We start from the raw sequence: 24,017 nt of genomic DNA, 5'->3' as shown, positions 1-24,017 counted from the left end.
TGGTTTTTAGATGTTACTATGATAATATCCATTTCGTCCCTCCTAGGAGTTGATAAGTAGGAATTTCCAGGAAAGTGTCTCTGATCTGTGTAATTTTTGAACTTTGGTGATTAACCGCTGCTAGCCTGCTGCTCAGTGCATTGCCTGCCACGCTAGTGACAGGCTCGCACTTCGGTAGCTCGGCCTACTCCTACTCGTCTGCGTGCAAGCAAGGACGTCACACATGTTTACCCACCCGTTGACCAAAAAAAAGTCCCTTGGGGAGGCAGAAGGATGTCACGTCCACCATCCCTGGGCGCGTCTCTGGAGACTACCACGCGGGGGCGCACGGGGCTCGAGCTCGATCCTCCACCATGGCCTTACCCTCCATGGATGACGATGCGGCCCCGCAATAAGGCCGGGTTCGCAAGCCAGAGGAGGAAGCCCTCTGCCCCACATCTTAGAGAGAAGAGGGGGGATTGTGACTCACAAAGGGGGCAGTTGGATCTAGAGAATAAGCACGAGGACGAGGTGGTGGTCGAGTTTTTCGGCCAACTCTGGGCCATTGATTCCCCGCCGCCTCACCGTAACCCTAGACCACAAGCTCCCTCCACCAAACTCCTGAGTGCTGACAGTTTGTTCTGGATCCAACGAGATTTGGTGGATTCGCGGAGTTTCTCGTCAGTGGATTGCTACCCGGTGAAGAAATCGAATCGATTGGTGAAGCCACCAGTGAAGGTCAGCTTCGCAAGGGACATTTGGGGGAGAGGGGGGTGAGAAGGAGACTTTTGCTGAGGTGCTTCAGAAGAAGAAGATGGAGGAGGGTGGAAGATGGGTTTGGCAGCCTGAGCCGCGGCGTCCGCCCCCTCAAAGGCCGGCTCATCCTCCACCGCCACCACACAATGACCACAGGGGTCCAACCCAGCAGGGGAGGCAGGACCTCGGCTGGAGGCAGCTAGGTGCTACTCACCCACCTCCACCGCCCCGTCTGCAACAACATCCACCGCCGCCGCTGCAACTGCGACAACCACAGCAACCTCCACCTCGGAGAACACCTGCACAGGGGCGTGGACAAGGTACTTAGATTCTCGATCCGCCTTTTAGCATAGATCCTAGATATAGGAAGCTTACTTGCTATAACTGTGGGGAGCCTGGGCATTTTGTGGGTACTTGTACTCGTCCTAAGGTCTGCTTTATCTGTGGAGTTCCTGGGCATCATATGAATGTTTGTCCAAAATGGAAATCAGATCACCCTGTTGCAGCGTATGTGGGTAGTTCTAGTCTGGGGCTTGGTTTTTATCATTTAGATGTGCCAAGTGTGGAATCTACTCAATGGCTGAATCTGACTAATTATGGAGTGGTTAGAGTTAAGACGGGACAGATTACCTTGGCTGAATTGGAAGTGGAGTTATCTGACATATATAGTAAGGATTGGCCTTGGCAAATTAGAGAACTGGAACCTGGGAGATTTTTGGTGAGATTTCCTCCTCATAAGAGGGTTAGTGACATAAAGAATTACCCTTCCTTCAATCTGAGGAAGGATGGGGTTCAAGTGGAGGTGCTTGAATGGATTGGTGATCTGGAACCACACAGTGAATTGGAGGAGGTATGGGTTGAGATAAGAGGCAACCACCTAGATACTGCCATTGGAAAGTTTTTGCTCAAATAGCTTCTGGGTTTGGCTTACTAACTGAGGTTGATTGGTCCATAGTGTTCAAGACCTTTTATGAGGTCATCAGAGTTAAAGTGGCATGTAGGAATGGGATGAAAATTCCTAGGCAAAGGTTATATGAGATGGGGATGAAGCTGTATGTTATTGAGCTGATAGTGGAAGATGAAGCTGATGAAGGTAAAGCTGCTGATGACAAGGGTAATGATGATGGTGGGGGTGATGATAAAGGTAACCCGGGTAATGATGATGAGACAGATGACTTGTATGACTCTGATGAAGAGATGAACCATATGTCCAAGCCTGCTAAAGACACAAAGCAAAAGATGCCAAAAACTTCTATGACCAAGAGTATAGGAAGCAAGACAGTTAATATGGAGGTGATGACAGAAGATGCAATGAATCAGGGGTCTATTATGGTGCAGATGATGTCAGAACAAGCTAAGAAGTTGACTGCTCAGGATGCATTAAGGGTACTGCAACCGAGTTACATTGATGTGACTCAGAGGGAAGATCTTTGCCTGAATCTGAGGGACAGACAGAATTCTTTAAGGAAGAACAGTCTACAGAATGATTTGGGGTGTGTGAATACAACTCAGTTTTTTGAAGCAAAATTTCAGAGCCCCCTTGAGGGATGTTCTAGTGTGAAGAGTTATGAGAAGGAAGAGTTTCAGAGTACCCTTGAGGGATGTGCTGAGATGGATAAATATGAAACACCAGTAACTACCTAGGTGAAGGATTCTGATTGTAAGATAGTTGGTAACAAGCTTTTTAGTTTGCTGAATGAGGAGTCACATCATTCCAAGTGGGAGGAATTCAAAAGAATGGCTAAGCAAGATATTGCAACTGAGGAATGCTCATCTCTGTTAAGAAAAATGGAGCTAGAAGTTTCTGAGGAGGAGGTGGAAGCCAGTGATACTGAACATATGGATGAAGGTGAAGAATTGTCTAGTCTGCAAGAAGAGGGATTGTTTCAGACGGAGTTGAATAGGGAAGCTATAACAATTGAGGAGCAGCTGATCAACAAGTGCCAGAAAAGGAAAAACAAGTGGGGCCCAACTCTTAGATGCCCCAGATCCAGAAGATAGCCGGAGGATGGGCGCACTATGTTGGAGAAAGCTCAGGATTTTAAGAAAATTAAGAATCTGGAGACAGGTACTAAACACAAATCTTCTTTTGCTTTTGAAAGCACTACGAATTTACTTCAAAAAGCTAATATTGCTAATATATCTCTGGGTATTAATACCTGTAATCAATTAGAAAAGATAGAGTTATTGAAGCAGAAAGAGTTAGCTAATACAAGGGAGTTTGAGGAAAGTAGACCTGAGACTACTTTACCTGCAAATCTTGATAGTGTTTTAAGCTGTGAGGATTTCCCTCCACTGATTTCTATTTCTGACCCTCTAAAGGATCAGTTAGATTGGAAGGAACAGTCTTGGGTGCGAGTAGCTTCTAAAAGCTGCGATAAGAGTCCATTTAAGTTGAGAAATGATAGGAGCTCTATGGAATATTAGAGGCCTTAATAAAGAAGGCCGGTTGCAATGTATCATGGATTTTGTTAAAGAGAATCAGTTAGATTTTGTTGGCTTTCAAGAAACAAAAAAAGAGAGTTTTCAAGATTCTTTCCTAAAATATGTGCAAAAAGACTTTAACTGGAATTACCTCCCTACGGAGGGTACAGCTGGTGGTATCCTTGTTGGTTTTAGCGAAAGAAAGTTTGAGGTCTTGTCCTAGAAGATAGGAGTGTACAATGTAGCTGCAATAGTTAGAAATTGTCATGACAATTTTGTGTGGAGGCTAATTACGGTCTATGGTTCACCTTATGATGAAAGGAAACAAGAGTTCATTAATGAACTTGAAAATTTACTTAATAATTGGGATGGACCTACTGTGATAGGTGGAGATTTTAATTTAGTCTGTAATGTTAGAGATAAAAGTAATGGAGTCATTAACCACAAATGGGCAGATCTGTTCATGGACTGGGTTAACAAGTTTGGTTTGATTGAACTAAAACCTTCATCTAGAGCGTTTACCTGGACAAATAATCAAGAGCAGCCTATTTTGGCTGCTATTGACAAAATTTTCTGCACAACCAATTTTGAACATAAGTTTCCTTTTGCCTCTGTGTCTACTAGCTCTAGAGCAAGCAGTGATCATGTTCCTCTTATCCTTAATTTTGGCTTGGAGGAGAGAAGGAAACCTAGTATGTTTAGATTTGAGAAATGGTGGTTACAACAGCCTGATTTCAAGGAGCTTATTGCAAAATTATGGAACACTTCTTGTGCCTTCACGGAACCTTTAGATATTTGGCAGTTTAAAATTAGATTGGTTAGAAAGAAGGTTAAGGGGTGGGCCATAAATATTAATGCACAAGTTAGAAAACAAAAGTTAGAACTCCTTAAGGAGTATGATCTGCTAGACTTGAAATATGAGAACTTTGTTATTACTGAGATGGAAAGAAACAGGATGAAGGAGATTGTTAAAGACCTAGAATCTATTTGGAAGTTAGAGGAGATTAAAGCTAGACAGAGAGCTAGGGATAGAAATGTTAAAGAGGGTGATAGAAACACAGCGTATTTTCAAGCTATGGCAAATCAAAGAAATAGGAAAAAACGTATTTCTGGGTTGGAAGGCCCTGATGGTTGGATAGATGATAATAAAAGCATGCTTGAGCATGCTGTTGATTTTTACAGAAAATTGTTTGGTAAAGAAGAAGATAGTGGTGTTAAGTTAGGACAAGATTTTTGGGGAGTAGATGAGAAAGTGACTGCCTTGGAAAATGAGCTGTTAGAGGCTCCTTTTCCTGAAAATGAAGTTAGAGAGGCTGTTTTTAGCTCTTATGCTGAAGGAGCCCCAGGCCCTGATGGATTCTCTTTCCTTTTTTATCAAGTCTTTTGGGATCTGATTAAGGGGGATCTTATGAAGCTTATAAGAGTGTTTGAACAAGGGGATCTGAATCTTGACAGGTTGAATTACGCCATGATAATGTTGATCCCTAAAGAACCTGAGGCTAAGGTGCTGAAGAAATTCAGGCCGATTAGCCTAATTAACTGTAGTTTTAAAATTTTGTCCAAATTGTTGAATAATAGAATGGTGAGAGTAACGGATAGGCTAGTGGCGACCAACCAAACTGCCTTCATTAAAGGAAGGTTTATTTTGGAGAGTGTTGTGGCTGCCCATAAAATTATTCATGAGGTCCATAAAAGAAAACAGGAAGGTGTGGTTTGAAACTAGATTATGAAAAAGCATATGATAGGGTCAGCTGGTCTTTCCTTGAGGAGATGCTTGAGACTAGGGGTTTTGGTGGAAGATGGAGAGGCTGGCTTAGACAGGTTGTTAGAGGAGGTTCTATTTGTATTCATATTAATGATGAGAATAGTATCTTTTTTAAGTCTAGGAAGGGTCTGAGGCAGGGAGACCCTTTATCCCCTTTGCTTTTCAACTTAGTAGCTAACGTTTTTTCTAGAATGCTTATGAAAGCAGCTAGGCATGGACTGGTTACTGGGTTATTACCACAAGTGGTAGAGGGTGGTATCATCAGCTTGCAATATGCTGATGATACACTGCTTTTCTTAGAAAATAATCTAGAAAAAGCTTGTAATTTGAAATGGCTTCTAGTTTGCTTTGAGCAAATGTCAGGCATGAAGATTAATTATGATAAGAGTGATTTGTTGACGGTGGGTTTAGAAGAGGATCAGGCTAATGAGTTTGCTAGACTTTTCTGTTGCAAAAAGGTGAATTTCCCATTAAGTACCTGGGAGTTCCCCTTCATTATAGTAAGCTTACAAGGAAAGACCTACAACCTGTGGTAGATAAAATTATCAAAAGGATAGCTGGTTGGAGGGGTAGGCTTCTGTCTTATGCTGGGAGGATTGTTTTGTTAAAAGCTTGTCTGGCTAGTATTCTAATTTACTTGATGTCCATTATAAAGTTCCCTAAGTGGGCTATCAAAATGATTAACTCTCAGATGGGACATTTTCTGTGGAATAACTTTGATGATAGGCATAAGTACCACCTAGCCAGCTGGCAGTTAGTGGCTCAAAAGAAAGAAGGAGGAGGGCTAGGTATCCCAGATCTAAGGAGCTTAAATTTAGCTTTGTTAGCTTGATGGATCTTTAGATACCATCTGCATAAGAACGTTATTTGGGTTAAAATTGTAGATTTTAAGTATAATACCACTGATCCGAACATTTTTTGCTGCCCAGATCTTGGATCTTCCCCTTTTTGGAAAGGGGTCCTCTGGGCAGCCCAAGCAGCTCATATGGGTGTCAGATGGGTAGTAGGGAATGGGAGAAAGGTAAGGTTTTGGGAACATCAATGGGTAGGAAATACAAGTTTGGCCATTATGTTCTGGCCGTTGTATGTCATTAATGAACAGCATGGTAAGCCTATAAGCCAGGTCTGGGATGGGCATGAGCTTATGCTCACTTTTAGAAGGAATGTTTCCAAGGCTCTTATGAACATGTGGTGGGAACTCTGTGGTGTGATAGAGGATACCATCCTCAACGATGATGAGGATCAGATAGTGTGGAGCTATACCTCTCATGGCGCTTACGCTGTCCAATCCTTGTATGCTAGGATTAATTGTAGAGGTGTGTTTCCGGTTTATATTCACGCCATATGGAAGCTTGTGATTCCACCTAGAGTACAGTTCTTTCTGTGGTTGCTCTCGCATAACAGAATTCTTACGAGGGACAACTTACAAAAAAGAAGGGATGTTTCAGATCCCACTTGCCTTTTTGTAGTGAACAGGAATCCATTCGGCATTTATTCTTTGAATGCTGTGTAGCTGTGAGTGTGTGGAGTTTGGTTGCTGAGGTGTTAGGGGAGAATATCGGTGCTGATTATGAGTCTGTAGCTAAGTTGTGGGTTGCGAAAAAGAAACATGTGGTTACTAATGTGGTTTCATCTGCTGTTTTGTGGTCCTTATGGAAGTTAAGAAATGAAATTTGCTTTCAGGGGGTGTTTTGGCTAGGTACAAAGATGGTGCTGATCAGGATCGCAAAGATGCTAAGAGGCTGGCTTCCAATGTTCAAGCAGGACACTGGAGTGTTGCTGGAGGATAGAATATTCAGGATGGAAGAAGTGTCAAGGCGCCCGGCACAGATCGATTGGAAGGAGGAGTTGGCAGCGGACCTGGAAACCATGGTGGACTCAGTGAGGCTGGATCTAGAGAGCAAAGAGAGCCAGCCACCAGGGAACTGTTGGGATGGGGGAAGGAGATCAAGGTTGGAGACATTGGCATTGCAATCTTCGGCTCTGGGCTCCATAGCTGTGATTCAGTTTGAGGAGACGCAAGAGAAGATGTGTAATAATCAGTGCGAGTGTTCTTTGGGTGCTCGTCTATGACGTTTTGGCCATTAGGCTTGTTCGTTGTGCTTTGAACTGTAAACTCTGGCGGGCGCGCCTGGTACGCTGTGCTGAACGCTGTGGAGTGCTTTATGCAAATAAAGCAGGGGAAATCTTTCGTCTAAAAAAAAGAAAAAAAGTCCCTTTAAACTCCACGAATATATTGCCTAAGTTTCCTCAATTAAAAAACAGATTGTTTTAAAGACTATTTCAACTTTTAAAACTGTCCGATTTACGTTTTTGAGCTGTTTTAAAAGGGGTTATGGCTGAGATATATAGTGCCACATCAGCAACGATGGTGCAAATCGGATTTCCTCTATACTTCAGATAGGTCAACTAGACTTTATATAAAATATATAGAAATAAATTCTTCATGAAATTATCCATATACTTTTCCAGAATAAGCATACATTAAAAAATACTAAAACCTAATTTATATTAGAAAAATTATTAAAAATGCTTTAACTTAGAAAATTTTGAAACTAGATTTTTTTAAATCATGCTTATACTTTTCTAGAATAAACATACATTAAAAATACTAAAACCTGATTTAATGTTAGAAAACTAGTATAAAAAATTATTTTAACTTAGAAAAATATGAAACCGGATTTATTTATTTATTTTTCTAAAATCATGCTCTACCTTTTTTTGTTCTTTGATTACAATTATTGAATCTTATATGGTCTCCTAATGAAACTGTTCCAAATATAAAAAAGGAGAATGCATCCCAAAACAAATCCTTGTAGACCACGGAATCAGATCCTCTGCAGTCGAGTGGCTCGACTTCACCTTCAGTCAGGTCATCTATACCGTCCGCTGCTGATCAAAAAATTGCTCTGACAAAGTGACACACAGGCCGCACAAACTCAAGGCCCATCATAGCCCAGGTCCTGCCGAGAGGTCGGTGAAATCGCCGCTGCCGTCTTCCGCTCTGCGCGCCTGCGTTCCCAGGGACTACCGCGTCATCTCCGTCCCCTCGTCAAGAGCCGCGCCATCGCCATCCGACTATCGCGCCATCTCCATCCCCACACCGAGGGCTGCGCTGTCGCTGTCCCCGTTGGTCGAGGGCCGCGCCGTCGCCGTCGCCGTCGCCGTCCTTGTTGTCGAGGGCCACACGCCGTCACTGTCTCGGTCGCTGCCGGCATGCAGCGTTTCCACCTCGTCTCCCTCCTTCACGGCGCTCCTGGCTTCCACTGGCCAGTCGTGGCGCCTCCGCGGCTCGCTCCCGCAGTCGGGCGGCGACGGAAACAACGGTTCCTCCACTGGGTCCGGGCAGTTGTACGCGTGCAACCACCGCACGCTGATAGACCCGTGTACGTGTCCATCGCGCTGGACCGCCCCGTGCGCGCCGTGTCCTACAGCCTGAGCCGCATGTCCGACCTCATCTCCCCGATCGGCGCGACCGTGCGCCTGGCCCGCGGCGACATTGTGGTGGTCTGCCCCGAGGGCAACACCTGCTGCGAGCCGTACCTGCTCCGGATCCGCTTCAGCCCGCTCTTCGCCGAGCTCGCCGGCGCTGGCGGCTGAGACCGGGATGTTCTACGGCATGACGGCCAGCGGGTGGAAGGGCGTGGACCCCCTTCTACTACCTGTCCAACCCCAGGGCATACTACACGGTGCAGAGCATTTGTGACAGCTTAGGGCCTTCTCTTCTGCGGTGTCCTTCTTCGGTGATAGGCGCGGCTCGGCAACGAGGAAGACGAGGACAGAGGCGAAGGAAGTCGCCATGGTGAGCTAGCTATCGTGGTGGCTTGGGCAACGCATGGAAGCCTGGTGGGAGCCGTTCATCGTTGGATCTTTAGCGAAGGGTCCGATGTCCCTGACTGCAGGGTGAACCGATCAGTGCGACTACAGAGGATCTCAGAGTAGCAAGGTCTTGCTTAACCATCGAGACATGTACGAGAAATTCAAAATAAAAATATATAATGCGAGCTCTGACACTGATTGCATATTGACAACATGTATTATTTGATTTAACTTTGTAGTACTACTGTCTTTTTTAAGGGACATCACGAAGATGACGCATGCAGACTCATTTGGACCATTTTAGGCCAATATGCAATCATTGTTCACCTAAACAGTCATTTAACCCATTTAAACACCGTGTAAATGCCACAGGGTGGTGCACGTTTTCATTTAATCATCTGTTTACCCTGTTTAATGGGTCGTTTAGTCCATTAAATGGATTATTTAGCTCAAATAATGGTTAAACGGTAGGTGACTGATTGTTTACCATTTATAGCGTTTAGGAAAAGGCCGGAATAAATATTGGATTTTTTTTATTTTTTTCATTTTTAAAAACTAATTAATCTTTTTGAACTATCATGAAAATTTGATTTACCTTGTGGTTAACATGAGGCCACGTAGGACGATTAACATGGCGCCACGTCAGCCAAAACCACTTTCAAAACTACTCAGGAAGGTAAATTGGATGGTTTCAAAAGTTAAAAGAGTCTAAAAATTTGGTTTTCTAATTTTTAGAGCAAATCAAACTCATGCAAAAGTTATTAAGGCCTTGTCCACTTCGCTAGTGGAACTGTTTTTTAGCTTAAACTTCACGAATAGCTCTACTGGTGTAGCTGAAGCTGTTTTGATGATCTGTTTGCTAAAAAAACTCCTCATGGTGGGCAAAAAGAATGAAATGACCATAATGTTCTTCTCTTTATTTTTTTCCTTATTTTCTCCTCTCTATTTCCTTCTTTTGTAATCTCATTCGGCGTTTCTTCTCACTGCGGCCATCCCCTTCGCGAAATGGGTGGAGGTTCTCCCGCGCACCCCGACGACGTGCGCCTCGATGACCAGCGCACCTTGGCGGCTGCACCGGCGTGTCGTGCTTCGGCGGCCACAGCTACACCACGCACGATGACTCAGGGCAAACCGAGATTCCATCCTCGATGGGCAGGGGCGAAGCTATCATCAATGTTATGGTGGTGCACCACTCAAGTGACAAATTAATTCTTCTCATAGTACATGGTGAGTATTAGTCAATTTACTAACAATTTTTTGGTGCACCATGGTAACACAGCATGGCTTCGCCCCTGTTGATGGGACCACCTAGGCAAGGTGGAGCTAGGTGAAAACCACTATTTTTTATCTCCATCCCGGCCTATCCTTTGACTCAACAGGTTTTAAGGGGCTATTTGGGGGAAGCTATTTGGTTTTATCCCGTTTGGCCAAAATGATTGTAAACAACTCCAAGAGCTAGTGGTAGAGCTATGCTAAACAAGACCTAAGGGCAAGTACATGTCAGCATTCTCACAAGTTGTCTCGTATAGTGCCACATAGGATTTTTTATGACGTGGAGGATAGAAAGGAGGGTGAGGGAAAGAGGCACCTCATGAGCAAATATTTAGGATTACGAGACAACTATTTCACCATTGTATGCTTTAGTGTTGTCATGCAACTTGCAACTCACAACCATTTCTTTATTGATTGCACAAATTAATGATGATTAAAATGCTATAAGACAACATAAAAGGATAACCATTGTATAAAATCGGTTGTTCAATCACCTTATGATTAAATGGTATTACATACGACCATTTTTTAGAAACATTACATGAGACATTTTTTTTATATAGAAACATTACATGCGACCATCTCGCCGTAAGAGAGGTTAAATGGACCTTTTCCAACAAAATACCAAGTCGCACAGACGCAGCTCGTACTCGTTCGTTCGGCTGGTAATTTTCGCTTAGGCCGCGAAAAAGAACGAACAACAGGCCCATGTCAGCCCAATTAAGCCCATTCTGGCTGAACGCTTTCCTTTACGATCGAGCCCAGCCCAGAGGAGCGCGGCGATGGCGAACTCGCGAGCCGAGGCCGAAGGGTTTTGTGCTCTTCTCCCGCTCCGGTACTGCTCTCTCCGCTGCTCATGGCGCCGCCGCCTGCCTAGCGGCACTACCGGCTCCGCCCCCAAAAGAGCCCTAGCGGCATCTCTTCCGATTTCAGGTATGGCCATGGATTCTTCCTCCTCTCTTTGCTCTGCTGATCTCAGCAACAAACAAGTGCTCTGGCGTTATGAAATCCCTTCCCTTCTTTTTGTTAATTATTAGTAATAACGAACGAACCCCCGCCCCCCGGGCTGTGCGGTGTGATAGTCTGATAGATGGAGTAGGTTCGGTTCGTCTGTGCTGCTCCTACAGGAGTCGCTTGGCAGTTGGTAGCCCTGATAAATAGGTTGGATTTCGTCTGAGGTTTCTGGGGCCAGGTTTTTATGCGATTGGGTAGGCGGTTCCCAAATATGCCAGTTGAGTAGATGGCTGCTACACGTTGCCTGTAGTTATCCAGTATTTTCTATTTCCTTTGTTTAAAATGTTTGAGCGGAATGTGCATACTAGGGTCCTAGTTTGATGCGTTCCTTGATGATGTTTGCTCTGCGATTTATGGCTGGATAAATAGGTTAACGGGGCAACGGGCTATGCTCAGATTCATCTTTTTAATGAGGTAGCCAGGTATGTGCATGAACCTTTTAGAAAGACAGAAAATGGGCGCCTCTTTGTTTACCCAAACAGACGCACCCATGTATCCCCAACCCCCCCCCCCCCCCCCCCCCCCCCCCCCCCCCCGCGGTGAACGATCTCCAATTAATATTGATGTTGCTGAGTTAACTTAATTAGTAGGCCCTATGTTAGAATGGACAGAGGAGCTTTTAATATGTTTATAATAGCTTCAAAGCATCATCATATGTATTTTCGCTTCTTGATTAATTTCAGTGCCATGATCTGATTATCTTCAATGCTTCATACTGTATTCCATCTCCTTTATTTCAGACTCGCACTCTGAATACCTACCATACCTTGAGATTGCCAAACTAGCCAAGCTGCATTGCTCGATGGACGATCTCCCAGAGGCGCTGCTTTGCAGAGATTGTCAAGCGGCTTACCAGTCCAAGTGATCTTAAATCTCTTTCTCTCGTGTCAAAGCGACTATTTGCCATTGAAGGAGAGCTGAGGAATTTGATGTACATTGGTTGTGGCGTTTTCCCTATGACAGTGGCCTTGATTCGTCTGTGCTTCCGGTACCACAATTTGTGCAAAGTGGAATTCAATTACTATGGTTGGACTTCCAACCATGCGATGCAGTTGGACGATCATAGCCTTGAGGTGTTTTCATCTTGCTGTCCCTCATTGACTGATCTTACCTTAAGCTTCTGCTCGGATGTTCATGACTCAGGTCTTGGCTTTTTAGAGCGCTTCAAGAAGCTGATGTCTCTAAGGTTGAACACTCTACCAGCAATAACTTCGTCTGGGCTTCTCTCAGTGGCTGTTGGCTGCAAGAATCTTTCTGCTCTCCACCTTATCGGCTGCAAGAAAGTAGTAGGTAGTGAAAAGTGGCTGGAGTACCTTGGCAGTGTTGGATCATTGGAAGAACTTGTAGTGAGTTGCTGTGTGAAGATCAGCCAGTTTGATCTACTAAAGTTTGGTCCAGGATGGATGAAGCTTCAGAAGTTTGAGTTTCAGATCAAAGGTCGCCCCAGTGTATTTGATCCTCGTGATCCTTCATGTGTGGAGCACTGTCAGTATAGATATGATTTCAGCTGTGAGAGTTTGGAGGATTTGACATTGGCAAGAGTCTCAACTGGGAAGGAAATAGGACTTCGTTGTCTCCTGAGGAAGTGCAAGACATTAAAGAACTTGTGCCTTTATTATGTTCTTGGTGTACAGGACAATGACATAGTTACGATCTCCAACAACTGCAGCAACCTTACAAGCATCTCACTTCGGTTGAAACCTGAGTTCAATGAAGGTTATGTTTTCAGGACATCACTGACTGATGACAGCCTTAAGGCTGTAGCCCTCAGGTGCCGTAAGCTTCAGTCTTTTGAACTAATTTTGTTCGCATGTGATGAAAGCTGGCCAGAAATAGGATTCAGGAGAGCCTTATCATGCTCATTCAGACTTGTCCGATTCGTAATCTCGTTCTAAGTGGTGCTCACATCTTTGATAACAAGGGGATGAAGGCCGTCTCATCTGCACAATTTCTAGAATCACTCGAACTTACACATTGTATAAAAGTGACTAATGCTGGGATGCGCCTCCTTGCACATTGCCTATGTTTGATTAACCTCACACTGCGGCACTGTGACCATTTCTCTGATGCTGGAGTGACTGAGGTAGCACGTGCACTGAAGCTGGAGACCCTGGTTATTGAAGGCTGTTCTCGGGTCTCTCCAGAAGCTGTGCAGGGGGCTGCAACATCAGTTCTCTACAAAGAAGAATACCCAGGCTTGTTCAATCTTGGCAGAGGGTGACCATAGATGACTGGATTTAATTTTACACATTTCCTTTTCTATCCTTTTACTGCTGTGTGTGGTTCGAGAATGTTAATTTGGTTGTTTGGAAGTCATCTGATTGTTATGCATGATAAATTCATAATAGTTGCCAGATAGTGACAGCTGTGGTTTAGTTCTGCACCTGTGCTTGTAGTACTTTGGGCTAGATCTTGGGAGTCCCTCTTTCAGGCGAATGTCATGAAACATTGGTTTTTTTGGAAATGTTGGAAGACATATTTGCGGTTTTCTCTACGGGTGCCGTATTGTCTTCTTCTTTTTTAATAAAGTATCGGCAGTAGAATCACGTGACCTTTACCATGGTTCTTCATATATTTTCTGTTTTAATTTGCAGCCATAGTCCCTTCTCATTTCCACTCGGTACTGGCGTGTGCCTTTTTCGTTTTCCTTCCATTGCTCAATCTTTACTTCCAGTGCTGAAAAAGTTTAGTCCATCTATCTATGTCACGAATGCATGGTGGAATGCCCTTCGATTCTCTCTGTTTCCCCATTGTAATTGTTCTGATTTATGAGGGAGACACATTGCAACATGAAGGTTTTAGTTCTAATATTTCGCAGATATATTAAGCATAATTGTTAGGATAAGACATCAGCTAGCCTGTGCAGCAACGCACAGATTTTCAAAGAGTGGTTCCCTGCACGTCCATACACCCATAATAACAACAGGTGATATATATTATAAAAAAGTTGGAAAAAAAAAACATAAGCAATCAGCAAAAGAAGGGGGAAAAGCGAACAGCCCCTGTCCTACAATTGGAATCGATAGGCAGCCAAATTAATGTTTTTCCTTAAAAAAAATTAGGAGAGCAATACCACCTTTTCTGCCTTTGAAATCCTTCCCTCTCGTAGCGTCGCGTATGGATTTTTTCTGCCCTTCAGAATTCAAGCTTCTCTGAATTCTTTTTCTCCTATTCATCACCAATTAAAAGGGATACTAAAACTATGTTTGTATGACTGGGGCTCTCTTGCAGTCTTTTATAGCTACTTTGCAAAGTACTGTCGCCTTCGTTCAGCACTGGATATTGAAAAGACTATGGCGTCATTTTGGATCATGATCTAGGAATCTTGCCCAGGTCAGGCATCGCTCTTAGGCGTTCGCTGGATACATCTGCCTGAGCGACAGCCCCCAGACCATGACGCCATCCAAACAGACCTTACATATGCATCTCTACCTTAGTCCTCACAATAGAATTACCTGAATATGAATAGTTTACTGAATTGATTGGTGAAGCCAGTGGCGGAGAGAGGGGGGCGAGGGGCTAGATCCCCTAAGATTTTAAATTTGAATAAATTTTGAGAGAATTTACACTGCTAGCTCCTCTAACAAAGGGAGATTTGCATTTTCTTTGGCCCCGTCACCGGTGGAAGCCAAAGGGAGGGTCTTTTGTATGCATAGTTTAAAATAGCGGGCTATTGAAAATAGCAGGAACTTTTATCAGCAGCTATGAAGCTATAGCGGCGCTACGACAGATAACGTTTTTATAAAATAAGCATGGAAAACACTAGTAATTGGTGTAAAAAACATGTCAAATATGAAATTCAATGAACACAAATATATTTCTAAGATTCCACAAGTCTAGGTAACATTACCAATATGACATTACAACATGCTTCGTAAAACTTTAGTGTTTAATTGTTCAAAATACCAAATTAGTAGCAAATTATAAGTAGAAAATAACTAATTAAATTAGTAAGCAAATGATAAGTAGGCAAATATGAAATAGTGCTACTATTTTAACGCTAAAGCTATGCAACTTAGCGGCACTATAGCTCGCAACAGCGGTCAAAGTTGGCATAGCGACACAAAGAGCAATAACGTAGCGTCAAGCCTCTCCGGCCGCTATAGCGCCGCCATAGCCCGTTATATTTTTCTATGTTTGTATGTCCTGAAACAGAGGTAGGTGTCTACTAGCTAGTTCAGTTTTAAATTTGCTTTGATCCTAAAAAATGCCTTGGGGAGGCCGTTCTTTTGTTGATGGTCTATTAGATTGGTTTCATCACATTTGGCAATCAAGGATTTGGGATTCTGCCCGAAATGCCTGAAATTCGGTGGTTTTCGTCCATTTCGGACAGGCCCGAGAAAGAATTGAACCGGACAAATTATTTCGGCCCAATTTGAATTTTTGGCCCGACCCAATGTCCATACCAGCCTGCTGATACCCCCCGTAGCTATAAAAGCACAAACATTACCCTGGAAACCCTAGGGTTTCATATTTCCTCCTCCTCCTCCTCTCTGGTCGGCAGCAGCGGCGGCGGCTCGCCTTGTGCGGGCGCGTGCCCAGCGACTAGGACGTGAAGGCGGCGGCGGATCTCCCGTTCCAGTCCACTCCTCCCCCATCGTCTCCCCTTCCACTCCTCTCCTCCCCTACAGCCATATCCCAAATCCTCCCCAATCCCCAATCCTCCATTGCTGCTGTAGTCGTTCATTCGGTGGCATCATCGAAACCAAATCACCGAGCTACTGGTACGTATGTCCGTCCATCCGTGATGAATGTTGTGTGATTTCTGCTGTACGTCGCCTCAACCATTTGGTGTTTTTGAAGCTCATCAGTGCGGGTAGCAGTAGCAGCGGCATCACCCAGATGAGGGCCAGGGGTAGTGCAAGCGTTGGCCTTTGTGGTGCTACAGATGGCCATGCAAGGGCTGCAGCACCACGGGCGGCACCACCAGCAGCACCACTGCCGGTAGCAGCTTCTCAAGGTATATGTAAAACAGAGTACCCTATTTTATAGAGATGGACATCATAACTGCATACCTATGATTTGTATAGATTGATTTATTTGTGGTACAATACAATTCATGAAGCTATAGCTAGCGTGGGGGTTCTGTTAATGTTGTATCATCATATTTAAGCACGCCCCAGTTAGATTTAGTTATTTTGTATCATAAAAAAATGAGGTAAATCTCCGGCAGCCATGTTCTAGACTTATAGTTTCTGCCAAATATGTCTTGTAGGCTGTAATCTTTTGATGAACCTCTTTGTTGTTGTCTTAGACTGGTGCCATGTTCTGTCTAGACTTCCAGTTTATGCCAAGTATGTTCTGCAGGCAGTATCCTTGCGATGAAATGATGACTAATGGTCCAATGGACATGTTATTTTGTTAAGTAATTCTTTTATGAAGTGATGACTAATGGTCTGATGAATTAATGAAGTTTATATTTTATCAGGTTCTGTTTTTTCTATTTTTTTGGCAAAACTGCTGAGTGGCTTAGCTGCCTATTTAGTATACTGATTGTATATAAATATGTTCTTCAGGTTTATTTTTTATTAAATGTTTGTGGATTGATGTATGATTGAAAGTAACTTGCATTGCTCTGGACAAAATTTTGAATTTATTACTTAAATTTCCATGTTTTTAATTTCTTATATTTTGCTTCTGGAATGTAGATCATAATGATGGAAACATTAACAAGGTGTGGATGCATGGCTCAAAGCTTGCTGGCCAAGGTTTCAAATGTGGGTACTGTGGGACTACAAACAAAGGTGGAGGTGCAACAAGGTTTAGGGACCATCTTGGCTGTATAGTTGGTGAAGTGAAGTCATGCACCAGTGTGCCTAGAGCTGTGCGGGATGCAATGAGGGAGTTACGGAAGGCATCAATGGAGAATAAAAAAGAAAAAAGGGAACGCATGCTCAGTTTGGAGAGAGATCTCATACAAGGGCTGCAAGGACAGGAAGTGATTGACCTTGCAAGTGATGAAGAAGACCAAGTCCGTTTGGATATTAGGAAGCAATTGGGAGATAAGAACCTTTCTCGTGCAATAGAGAGGAGGTGTGGCAGTGGCAGAGGTGTCCGTGTTTCTGTTGGTAAAAAGAGTGTCACTGCCTACTTTGACAAGGATTTGGCACGCAGCAAAGCACCTGTGCAGCCTAGAATTGACACTGCACTTCAAGTGGGATCTAGAGAGAAGCTTGGACAAGCATGGGCAAAGTTTTTCCATGCGAATGACATTCCTGGGCTAAAAGCTGATTGCCCGTACTTTCGGAGTGCAATTAGGCTTACTCAGCAGCTAGAGACTACAGCACAGATTCCTACATCACATGGAATTGACGGGGAATTCTTGGAAGCAAACTTTGAGGAAGCTGAAAATTCTCTTGAACAATTCAAGCAAGGTTGGAAACAGTATGGTGTGACTATCATGTGTGACTCATGGACAGGACCTACCGGCATGGCCATCATCAACTTCATGGTGTATTGTAATGCACGCATGTTCTTCCTGAAGTCAATTGATGTATCTGGCCACAAGCAAAGTGCTGGTAAGTTGTTATTCTCATTTATTTTCTTCCATCTCTCCTTTAAGTTTTTCCCATGTTGTTAAGCTGAATGTGTTTACTGTTAGTAACATGCAGTTAATTTTTACTACTAAGCTATTAGTTTAGATGGGCATGTACCTACTTTTAAGCTTAATATGTTTACTGTTAGTAACATGCAGTTGATTTCTACTATATTTTGGTGCTGTGCAGATTTTATACATCGGGAAATTAGAAAGGTGGTTGAGAAAATTGACCCTGAATTGGTAGTTCAAATTGTCACAGACAATGGGTCAAATTACAAGAAAGCATGTGAGAAGCTAATTGAGGAATACAAGCATATTTTCTGGCAGCCATGTGCTGCTCACACTATCAACCTCATGTTGAAGGACATTGGCAAGTTTCGAAAGGTTGCTAATGTTGTTGCAAGTGCCAAGCTTATCTGTAGGTTCCTGTACAACCATAACAGGCTACATGATGAGATGAAGAAGAAGATTGGTGGGGAATTGATAAGACCCAATGCTACTCGCTTTGGAACTGTATTTATGTTCCTCCAAAGTTTCCTTGACAAGAAAGAATATCTCTGAGCTTGGATGGTTTCACAAGATTGGAAGGACAGTGACTGGAAGGATGATGAGTACTATGAGTACACTGAAGCGTGCCTGACAAGTTCTACATGGTGGTCTGCACTGAAGTGGGTAGTAGATGCACTGAAACCACTCTATTTGGTGCTGCGATATGCAGATACACAGAAGTCATGCACACTTTCTGGGTTCAAACCGAGGATGATGGCAGCCATACAAGCAATGGAAGTTCAGCTTGGCATAGGAACAAGACAGTTTGATCGGTTTCTGAGTAAGGTGACAAGGAGGGTTGACAATATGGAAAGAAACACATTAATGGTTGCAGGTATTGATACTACTACTAAATTTCATTGTTACATGTTGTACTGCCATAAATTCTAACTCTTTTCCACCTTATGTAGCTGCTGTTCTTGATCCCGAGACCCATTACAAGCACAACTTTTGCAGCAAACCAGAATATTCTTTAGCACTAACAGATGCAATAGAGAAGATGGCACAAGCTTCTGATGATGCTGTTCAGGCAATCAAGGAAATATCAGTCTTCCGGGAATGCCTTGGGAGGTTCAATCGCCCCATCGCACGTGCTGGAGCATCATCTATGTCCCCAAGTAAGTCTCATCGAGTCTAATAAATTGTATGTTGGATGCTTGTTTAAGTTTGGGAGATGAATGTGAGAGATTCAGGTGCTATAATTGAGTAGTGTAATTGTAGAGCATCTCTTGTTTCAACATGTCCCTCAAAATTTTGCAACAATGGCGCTGTTGCTGCAGCTGCACCTTTCTTCTGCAGCAATATGGTGCTGTTGCTGCAGCTGCACCTTTTTTCCTACAGCAATAAGGTGCTGTTGCTGCAGCTGCACCTTTTTTTTTCTCTCAATTTACTGCAGAACCAGTACACGACAGCAGCAGCTTAATGCACGCATGTGAACAGGCCCAACTAATTTAATATTTTAGTTACATGTCCATTGAATTTGTTGAATCTGTGCTTTTTCTTGTGGCTGACTTCCATTCCCATTGTGGCAGCTGATTGGTGATTCCAGTTTGGAGGAGAAGTGCATACTTTACAGAAGTATGCATTACGTATTGTTTCACAATGTGTGTCATCTAGTGGTTGTGAGAGAAATTGGAGTACTTTTGCACTGGTGCATACAAAGATTAGGAACAAGCTAGGCTATGACAAGTTGCATAAGCTTGTGTATGTCCATTATAACTTGAAGGAGCGTATCCGAGAGGACAGTGGATACCAGCAAAAGGACAAGGAAGTTGATCCATGTTCTATGATGTTGGATGCTGCAATTTTTGATGAGAACAATCCAATATGGGACTGGTTAGATAGATCTATGAATGATGTAGGCCCTAGTTTGGATGACCTATGTCGAAGCCAGCTGGGCAATTCATCTCGTGGAAAGAGGGCTAGGGAGTTTGAGGATGAGGAGATTGAGTTTGAGTTGGGGGAAAGTGATGAAGAACATAATGAGGATGAGTTTGATGATGACTTAGCTGAAGGTGATGATGACAGTGATGATGAAGACAATTGTGATGATGATGAGCCTGTGCAAACTGCACCAAGAGTTGAAGAAGACAGAGGCTTTAGGTGAGGAAGATGATAATCCTAATAGCCGCAGATCTGGAAGACTCCAGCAAAAAAGGATGAGGACTCAAAGCCTCTCTACTCTCTATGAGAGAGAGTAGCATGACTCTTCTGTCAAGGTAATATGCTTTGGTACCTGTATATATAATAATTGCTACTTTTATATTTGATTGTTGTGTATTTCTATGAATGATAAATTTATGTTTGGCTGGAGAGCAATACATAGTTGTTTCATAGTTATCTTTTCATTTGATGTTAATTTACCAATAGTCAATTCTCTGTAATATATTTTACTAATAGAATTGCAATATATATTATCAATAGAACCATCTGAAAATTATGTAGTGGTGAAGTTAAAGTGTGTTGGTTAATTAAAGTTAACTTATAAATGTTGTTTTATTAATGTTTTTTAGGTACAGTCCAGCAGCAGCTCTCCAGCAGTAGTTCTGGAAGTAATTTTTTGGTGTGTACATGGTGATGGGTGGATGACTGCCATGAAACACAAAAAGGTGCCAGTGGCAATTAACAATATGCTAGCTGACATTTTCTTTTGCGTTGCTTACTTTTGGGTGACTTAATTCTGTTAGTGTACGTATGGCTGGCTGGACTGTAATTTAAGTTGTACTCCTTCGGACTATTTGAGGAGTGATGAACTAGACTTCAATTGGCCTCTAATTTGGCTTATGTTGTGTACTTAATTTGGACTCTGAATTATTTATGGAGCTATGAACAAACTCCTTAGGACTGTATTGTCTAAATATTGGCTCAATTTATGTGGCTTTCTAGGCTATCGTGAAATTAAATTTGTGCTGGCTGCAGCCTGTGTTTGAAAACTATTGAAGTATTTATTGTTTTAAAGCCTTGATCGAAGCATGATACATTGTTTGATCGTTTTTAACTGATTTCTCTGTTGTTTTGTTCTTTATAAAAAAATTCGAACTAAATTTGTCAAAATTCGGTCAAACATGAAATGTTTGACTGGTCAACTTAACTGAAAACCAGTCCGAAAATTCCGAAATTCGTCAAATTCGGTGAGCACCGAAATTTTTAGCATTTTGAATCCCAAAACCTTGACCAGGATTGATATCGTTGCTGTCAGTCAGGCTGGCATCCAAGTCTTGCTGTGGTTTTTGGATGTTACTTACTATGCTATCCAATTTCCAGGAAAGTCTCTCTGATCTGAGAAATCCTTTTCATTTTGGTGATGACCCCGCTTGCTGGCTGCTGCTCAGTGCACTGCCTGCCAGTCTGCCAGTGACGACCACTCGTCTGCACGCAAGCAGTGACGACCAAATGGGCAAATACCAATCCACTCTTGTAGTATCTTCTTCTTCTTCTCCCCCAAGCAGCAGCACCAGCGACCCAGCGTCATCTCTGATCATGCCTCCTCGCCTCTCTCGCTCGCTCGTGTATAAGTAGCAGCTGCAGCAGGCAGAAGCTGCACATCCATCCATTCCTAGCTGTTCCCCTTCATCCTGCATCGTTGGGTCCCCCCTGCGCGCGCAGCTGCGCACACAAGGAAGGAAGCACTCGGTGAGGAAGCCATGGCGGTGAAGGTGTACGGGTGGGCTATGTCGCCGTACGTGTCGCGCGCGCTGCTGGCACTCGAGGAGGCCGGCCCCGACTACGAGCTCGTCCCCATGAGCCACCAGGCCGGCGACCACCGCCGCCCGGAGCACCTCGCCAGGAACGTACGTATACCTCCCTCCCGTTCCTCCTTCGACCCGCCAGAATTTCTTGGCCGGTTTCACTGGCTCGCCGTCACCGATCGACTGACTGACACACGTACACTCCTGTCTGTGCTCGCTGTGCAGCTTTTCGGACAGGTGCCCGTGCTCGAGGACGGCGACCTCACGCTCTTCGGTAATTAACTTCATCCATCATCCATCTCAGGCTTGTCACCACTAAATCAGTTCTAATCGTGAGATTTTTTTTAATTTCTCCAGAATCCCGGGCGATCGCGAGGCACGTCCTCCACAAGCACAAGCCGGAGCTGCTGGGCGCCGGCAGCCTGGAGCATGCGGCGGCGGTGGACGTGTGGCTGGAGGTGGAGGCCCACCAGCTGCACCCGGCGGCGGTCGCCATCGTGATCGAGTGCATCTTCGCGTCGTACCTCGGCCGCGAGCGCAACCAAGCGGTCGTCGACGAGAACGTGGAGAAGCTCAAGAAGGTGCTGGAGGTGTACGAGGCGTGGCTGAGCCAGAGCAGGTACCTCGCCGGCGACTTTCTCAGCCTCGCCGACCTCAGCCACTTCACCATCATGCATTACTTCATGGCCACCGAGTATGCCACGCTGGTGGAGGCGCACCCGCATCACTACGGGATACAGTAGATTTGCCGAGTGCCAGGGGCACTCGGCAAAGGCCTAAAAACACTCGGCAAACGCTTTGCCGAGTGTTACACTCGGCATACAGCACACGGCATTGATTTGTCGGCAAACAGCTATTCGCCGAGTGTTTTTTATCGCACACTCGGCAAATGGTTTGCCGAGTGTCAAATTTGACACTCGGCAAAAAAAAAAAGGTTTGCCGAGCGTTTTTTTTCAAAATACACTCGGCAAAAGATTATTGTTTGCCGAGTGTTTTTTTAATTACACTTGGCAAACCTATTTTCCAAAGAAAAAAAATAATTGCATTAGAACACCATTAAAACCACTTAGAATCCATACGATGTCTGACAGTTCTCCAAATGTACTGTATATAAGAAAAATGCATGATGTGGATTCCACAATTAAATAAGATCAACCATCACAATGCTCAGCAAAAATCCATCAGTATAATACCGATTGATGCAGATATGCCTAATACACTCAGTCTGGAATCTGGCAATCGCATAATAACAGAATACAGCACAACATAATATCACTCAGTAGCCAGAAACACACGAACTAGATGTGGTGACATTGAAACTCCGCGCTGCGAAGTCGAGGGCAGCTTTCTTGTTGGATTTCTTCAGAGTCCTCATCTCCACTTGCATGGCTTCAACTCAACGCTCGCTGGATTACACTCTCCGAGAGACCGATGGTATGGGATCCAGGGATCCAAGCTTGAACTGCAGATAGCGAGGTGATAAATCATAAGTGAAGTGAGATGTAACCAGCCAAGTCCACCTAGCAAAGCAAGCATAAACATCAGATTAGGGAGCAGTACTGTCATCACAGGTTTTGAGCAGTGGGTGTGAGATTTCCGGCAAAGGTCCGTCAGGTAACTACAAGGATGGATTTCCCACGCCCCCTCCATCCAAGTGGAGGATCCAGGACCAAAATCTAGGAGGGGCGGAGTAAAACGACCAATTTCGACTGCGCTGGCCGAATCCGCACTCGTCTAAGATTGAAACGGGCACTTGCCTCCTACCGAGGCATCGCAGAGCAGAGGCCACGGGATCTGACTGAGAGCCCCCTGAAGGAAACGACTCGTGACAACGACGCACACACGCGCTGCGTTTGGGCGGCGAGGCGAGCAGGCAGCCGCCGGGCGCCATACTGCCTACAGCCAGCGGTGTGTAAGGCGAGGAGGCGAGCCCCGCTTGTCACCGCCGGCGCCGCAGAGGGGAGGGGACGAGGAGATGGGTTGCGGTTACCTACGCCTGCGCTTGCTGGCGGGCGGGCCTCTCCGCGCCCGTGGTTGTTGCTCCGGCGATGCGGAATGGCGCTGCTCCTCCTCCGGCGTCCCGATCTGTGTGATTCAGGTGGATGGGCGCCCGCTCCGAGCCGGTGGGTGGGGAGGGGTGGTGCCTGCCATCCCGTGTCGGAGGGGAGCGCTGCGGTGTGGTGTGAGATGTGAGGGAAGTAACCAGACGCGCGCGTGGGCCTTATAAGCAGAGTTTGCTGAGTGTCCTACATCTGACACTCGGCAAACAATAAGTTTGCCGAGTGTCTTAGATCTGACACTCGGCAAAGGATTTTTTTTATTTTTTATTTATTTTTTTCTTTTCATGGAGGGACACGTGGTGCGATGTTGCCGAGTGTCCTAGATTTGACACTCGACAAACAAAAGAGTTTGCCGAGTGTCCTAGATCTGACACTCGGCAAATGATTTTTTATTTATTTTTCTCTTTTCACGGAGGGACACGTGGCGCAATGTTTGCCGAGTGTCATAATTTGCCGAGTGTTTTTTCTATATTTGCCGAGTGCCGGAGTTTGCCGAGTGTTTTTCAGTAGTATTGCCGAGTGTCAAACCGTTTGCCGAGTGTTTTTAATAAGGCACTCGGCAAACAGATAGTTTGCCGTGTGTCAAAATATTTGCCGAGTGTTTTTAGTTTGGCACTCGGCAAAGAGATGGTTTGCCGAGTGTCCGATAAAAT

The 24,017-nt window shown here is 44.4% G+C and overlaps 4 protein-coding genes and 1 pseudogene across 4 annotated transcripts; all 5 read left to right on the top strand.

The window, feature by feature from the left end:
* Positions 1 to 11,831: 11,831 nt before the first annotated feature.
* Positions 11,832 to 13,507, top strand: LOC136512906 (F-box/LRR-repeat protein 14-like; annotated as a pseudogene).
* Positions 13,508 to 13,818: 311 nt separating this feature from the next.
* Positions 13,819 to 18,128, top strand: LOC136510215 (uncharacterized). Its single transcript, XM_066504752.1, has 4 exons — positions 13,819 to 13,824; positions 15,494 to 15,989; positions 16,678 to 17,547; positions 17,755 to 18,128. Exons 1-4 carry the CDS (start codon positions 13,819 to 13,821, stop codon positions 18,126 to 18,128), a joined length of 1,746 nt encoding a protein of 581 aa, XP_066360849.1.
* A 6-nt stretch (positions 18,129 to 18,134) lies between these two features.
* On the top strand, positions 18,135 to 18,911 carry LOC136511437 (uncharacterized). The gene is made up of 2 exons (XM_066505499.1): positions 18,135 to 18,450; positions 18,527 to 18,911. The coding sequence occupies exons 1-2, from the start codon at positions 18,135 to 18,137 to the stop codon at positions 18,751 to 18,753; spliced, it is 543 nt and encodes a 180-aa protein (XP_066361596.1). The 3' UTR covers positions 18,754 to 18,911.
* LOC136510214 (uncharacterized) lies at positions 18,878 to 20,159 on the top strand. The gene is made up of 3 exons (XM_066504751.1): positions 18,878 to 18,963; positions 19,233 to 19,718; positions 20,129 to 20,159. Exons 1-3 carry the CDS (start codon positions 18,878 to 18,880, stop codon positions 20,157 to 20,159), a joined length of 603 nt encoding a protein of 200 aa, XP_066360848.1.
* Positions 20,160 to 21,093: 934 nt separating this feature from the next.
* On the top strand, positions 21,094 to 22,200 carry LOC136513093 (glutathione S-transferase 4-like). The gene is made up of 3 exons (XM_066507091.1): positions 21,094 to 21,406; positions 21,530 to 21,578; positions 21,662 to 22,200. The coding sequence occupies exons 1-3, from the start codon at positions 21,260 to 21,262 to the stop codon at positions 22,045 to 22,047; spliced, it is 582 nt and encodes a 193-aa protein (XP_066363188.1). The 5' UTR covers positions 21,094 to 21,259; the 3' UTR covers positions 22,048 to 22,200.
* The last annotated feature ends 1,817 nt before the right edge of the window (positions 22,201 to 24,017 follow it).

The sequence above is a fragment of the Miscanthus floridulus genome, chromosome 16 (assembly GCF_019320115.1).
Source record: "Miscanthus floridulus cultivar M001 chromosome 16, ASM1932011v1, whole genome shotgun sequence".
Classification (NCBI taxonomy): Eukaryota; Viridiplantae; Streptophyta; class Magnoliopsida; order Poales; family Poaceae; genus Miscanthus; species Miscanthus floridulus.
The sequence above is the reverse complement of the archived record's forward strand: the minus strand, read 5'-3'. Positions and strand labels throughout refer to the sequence as shown.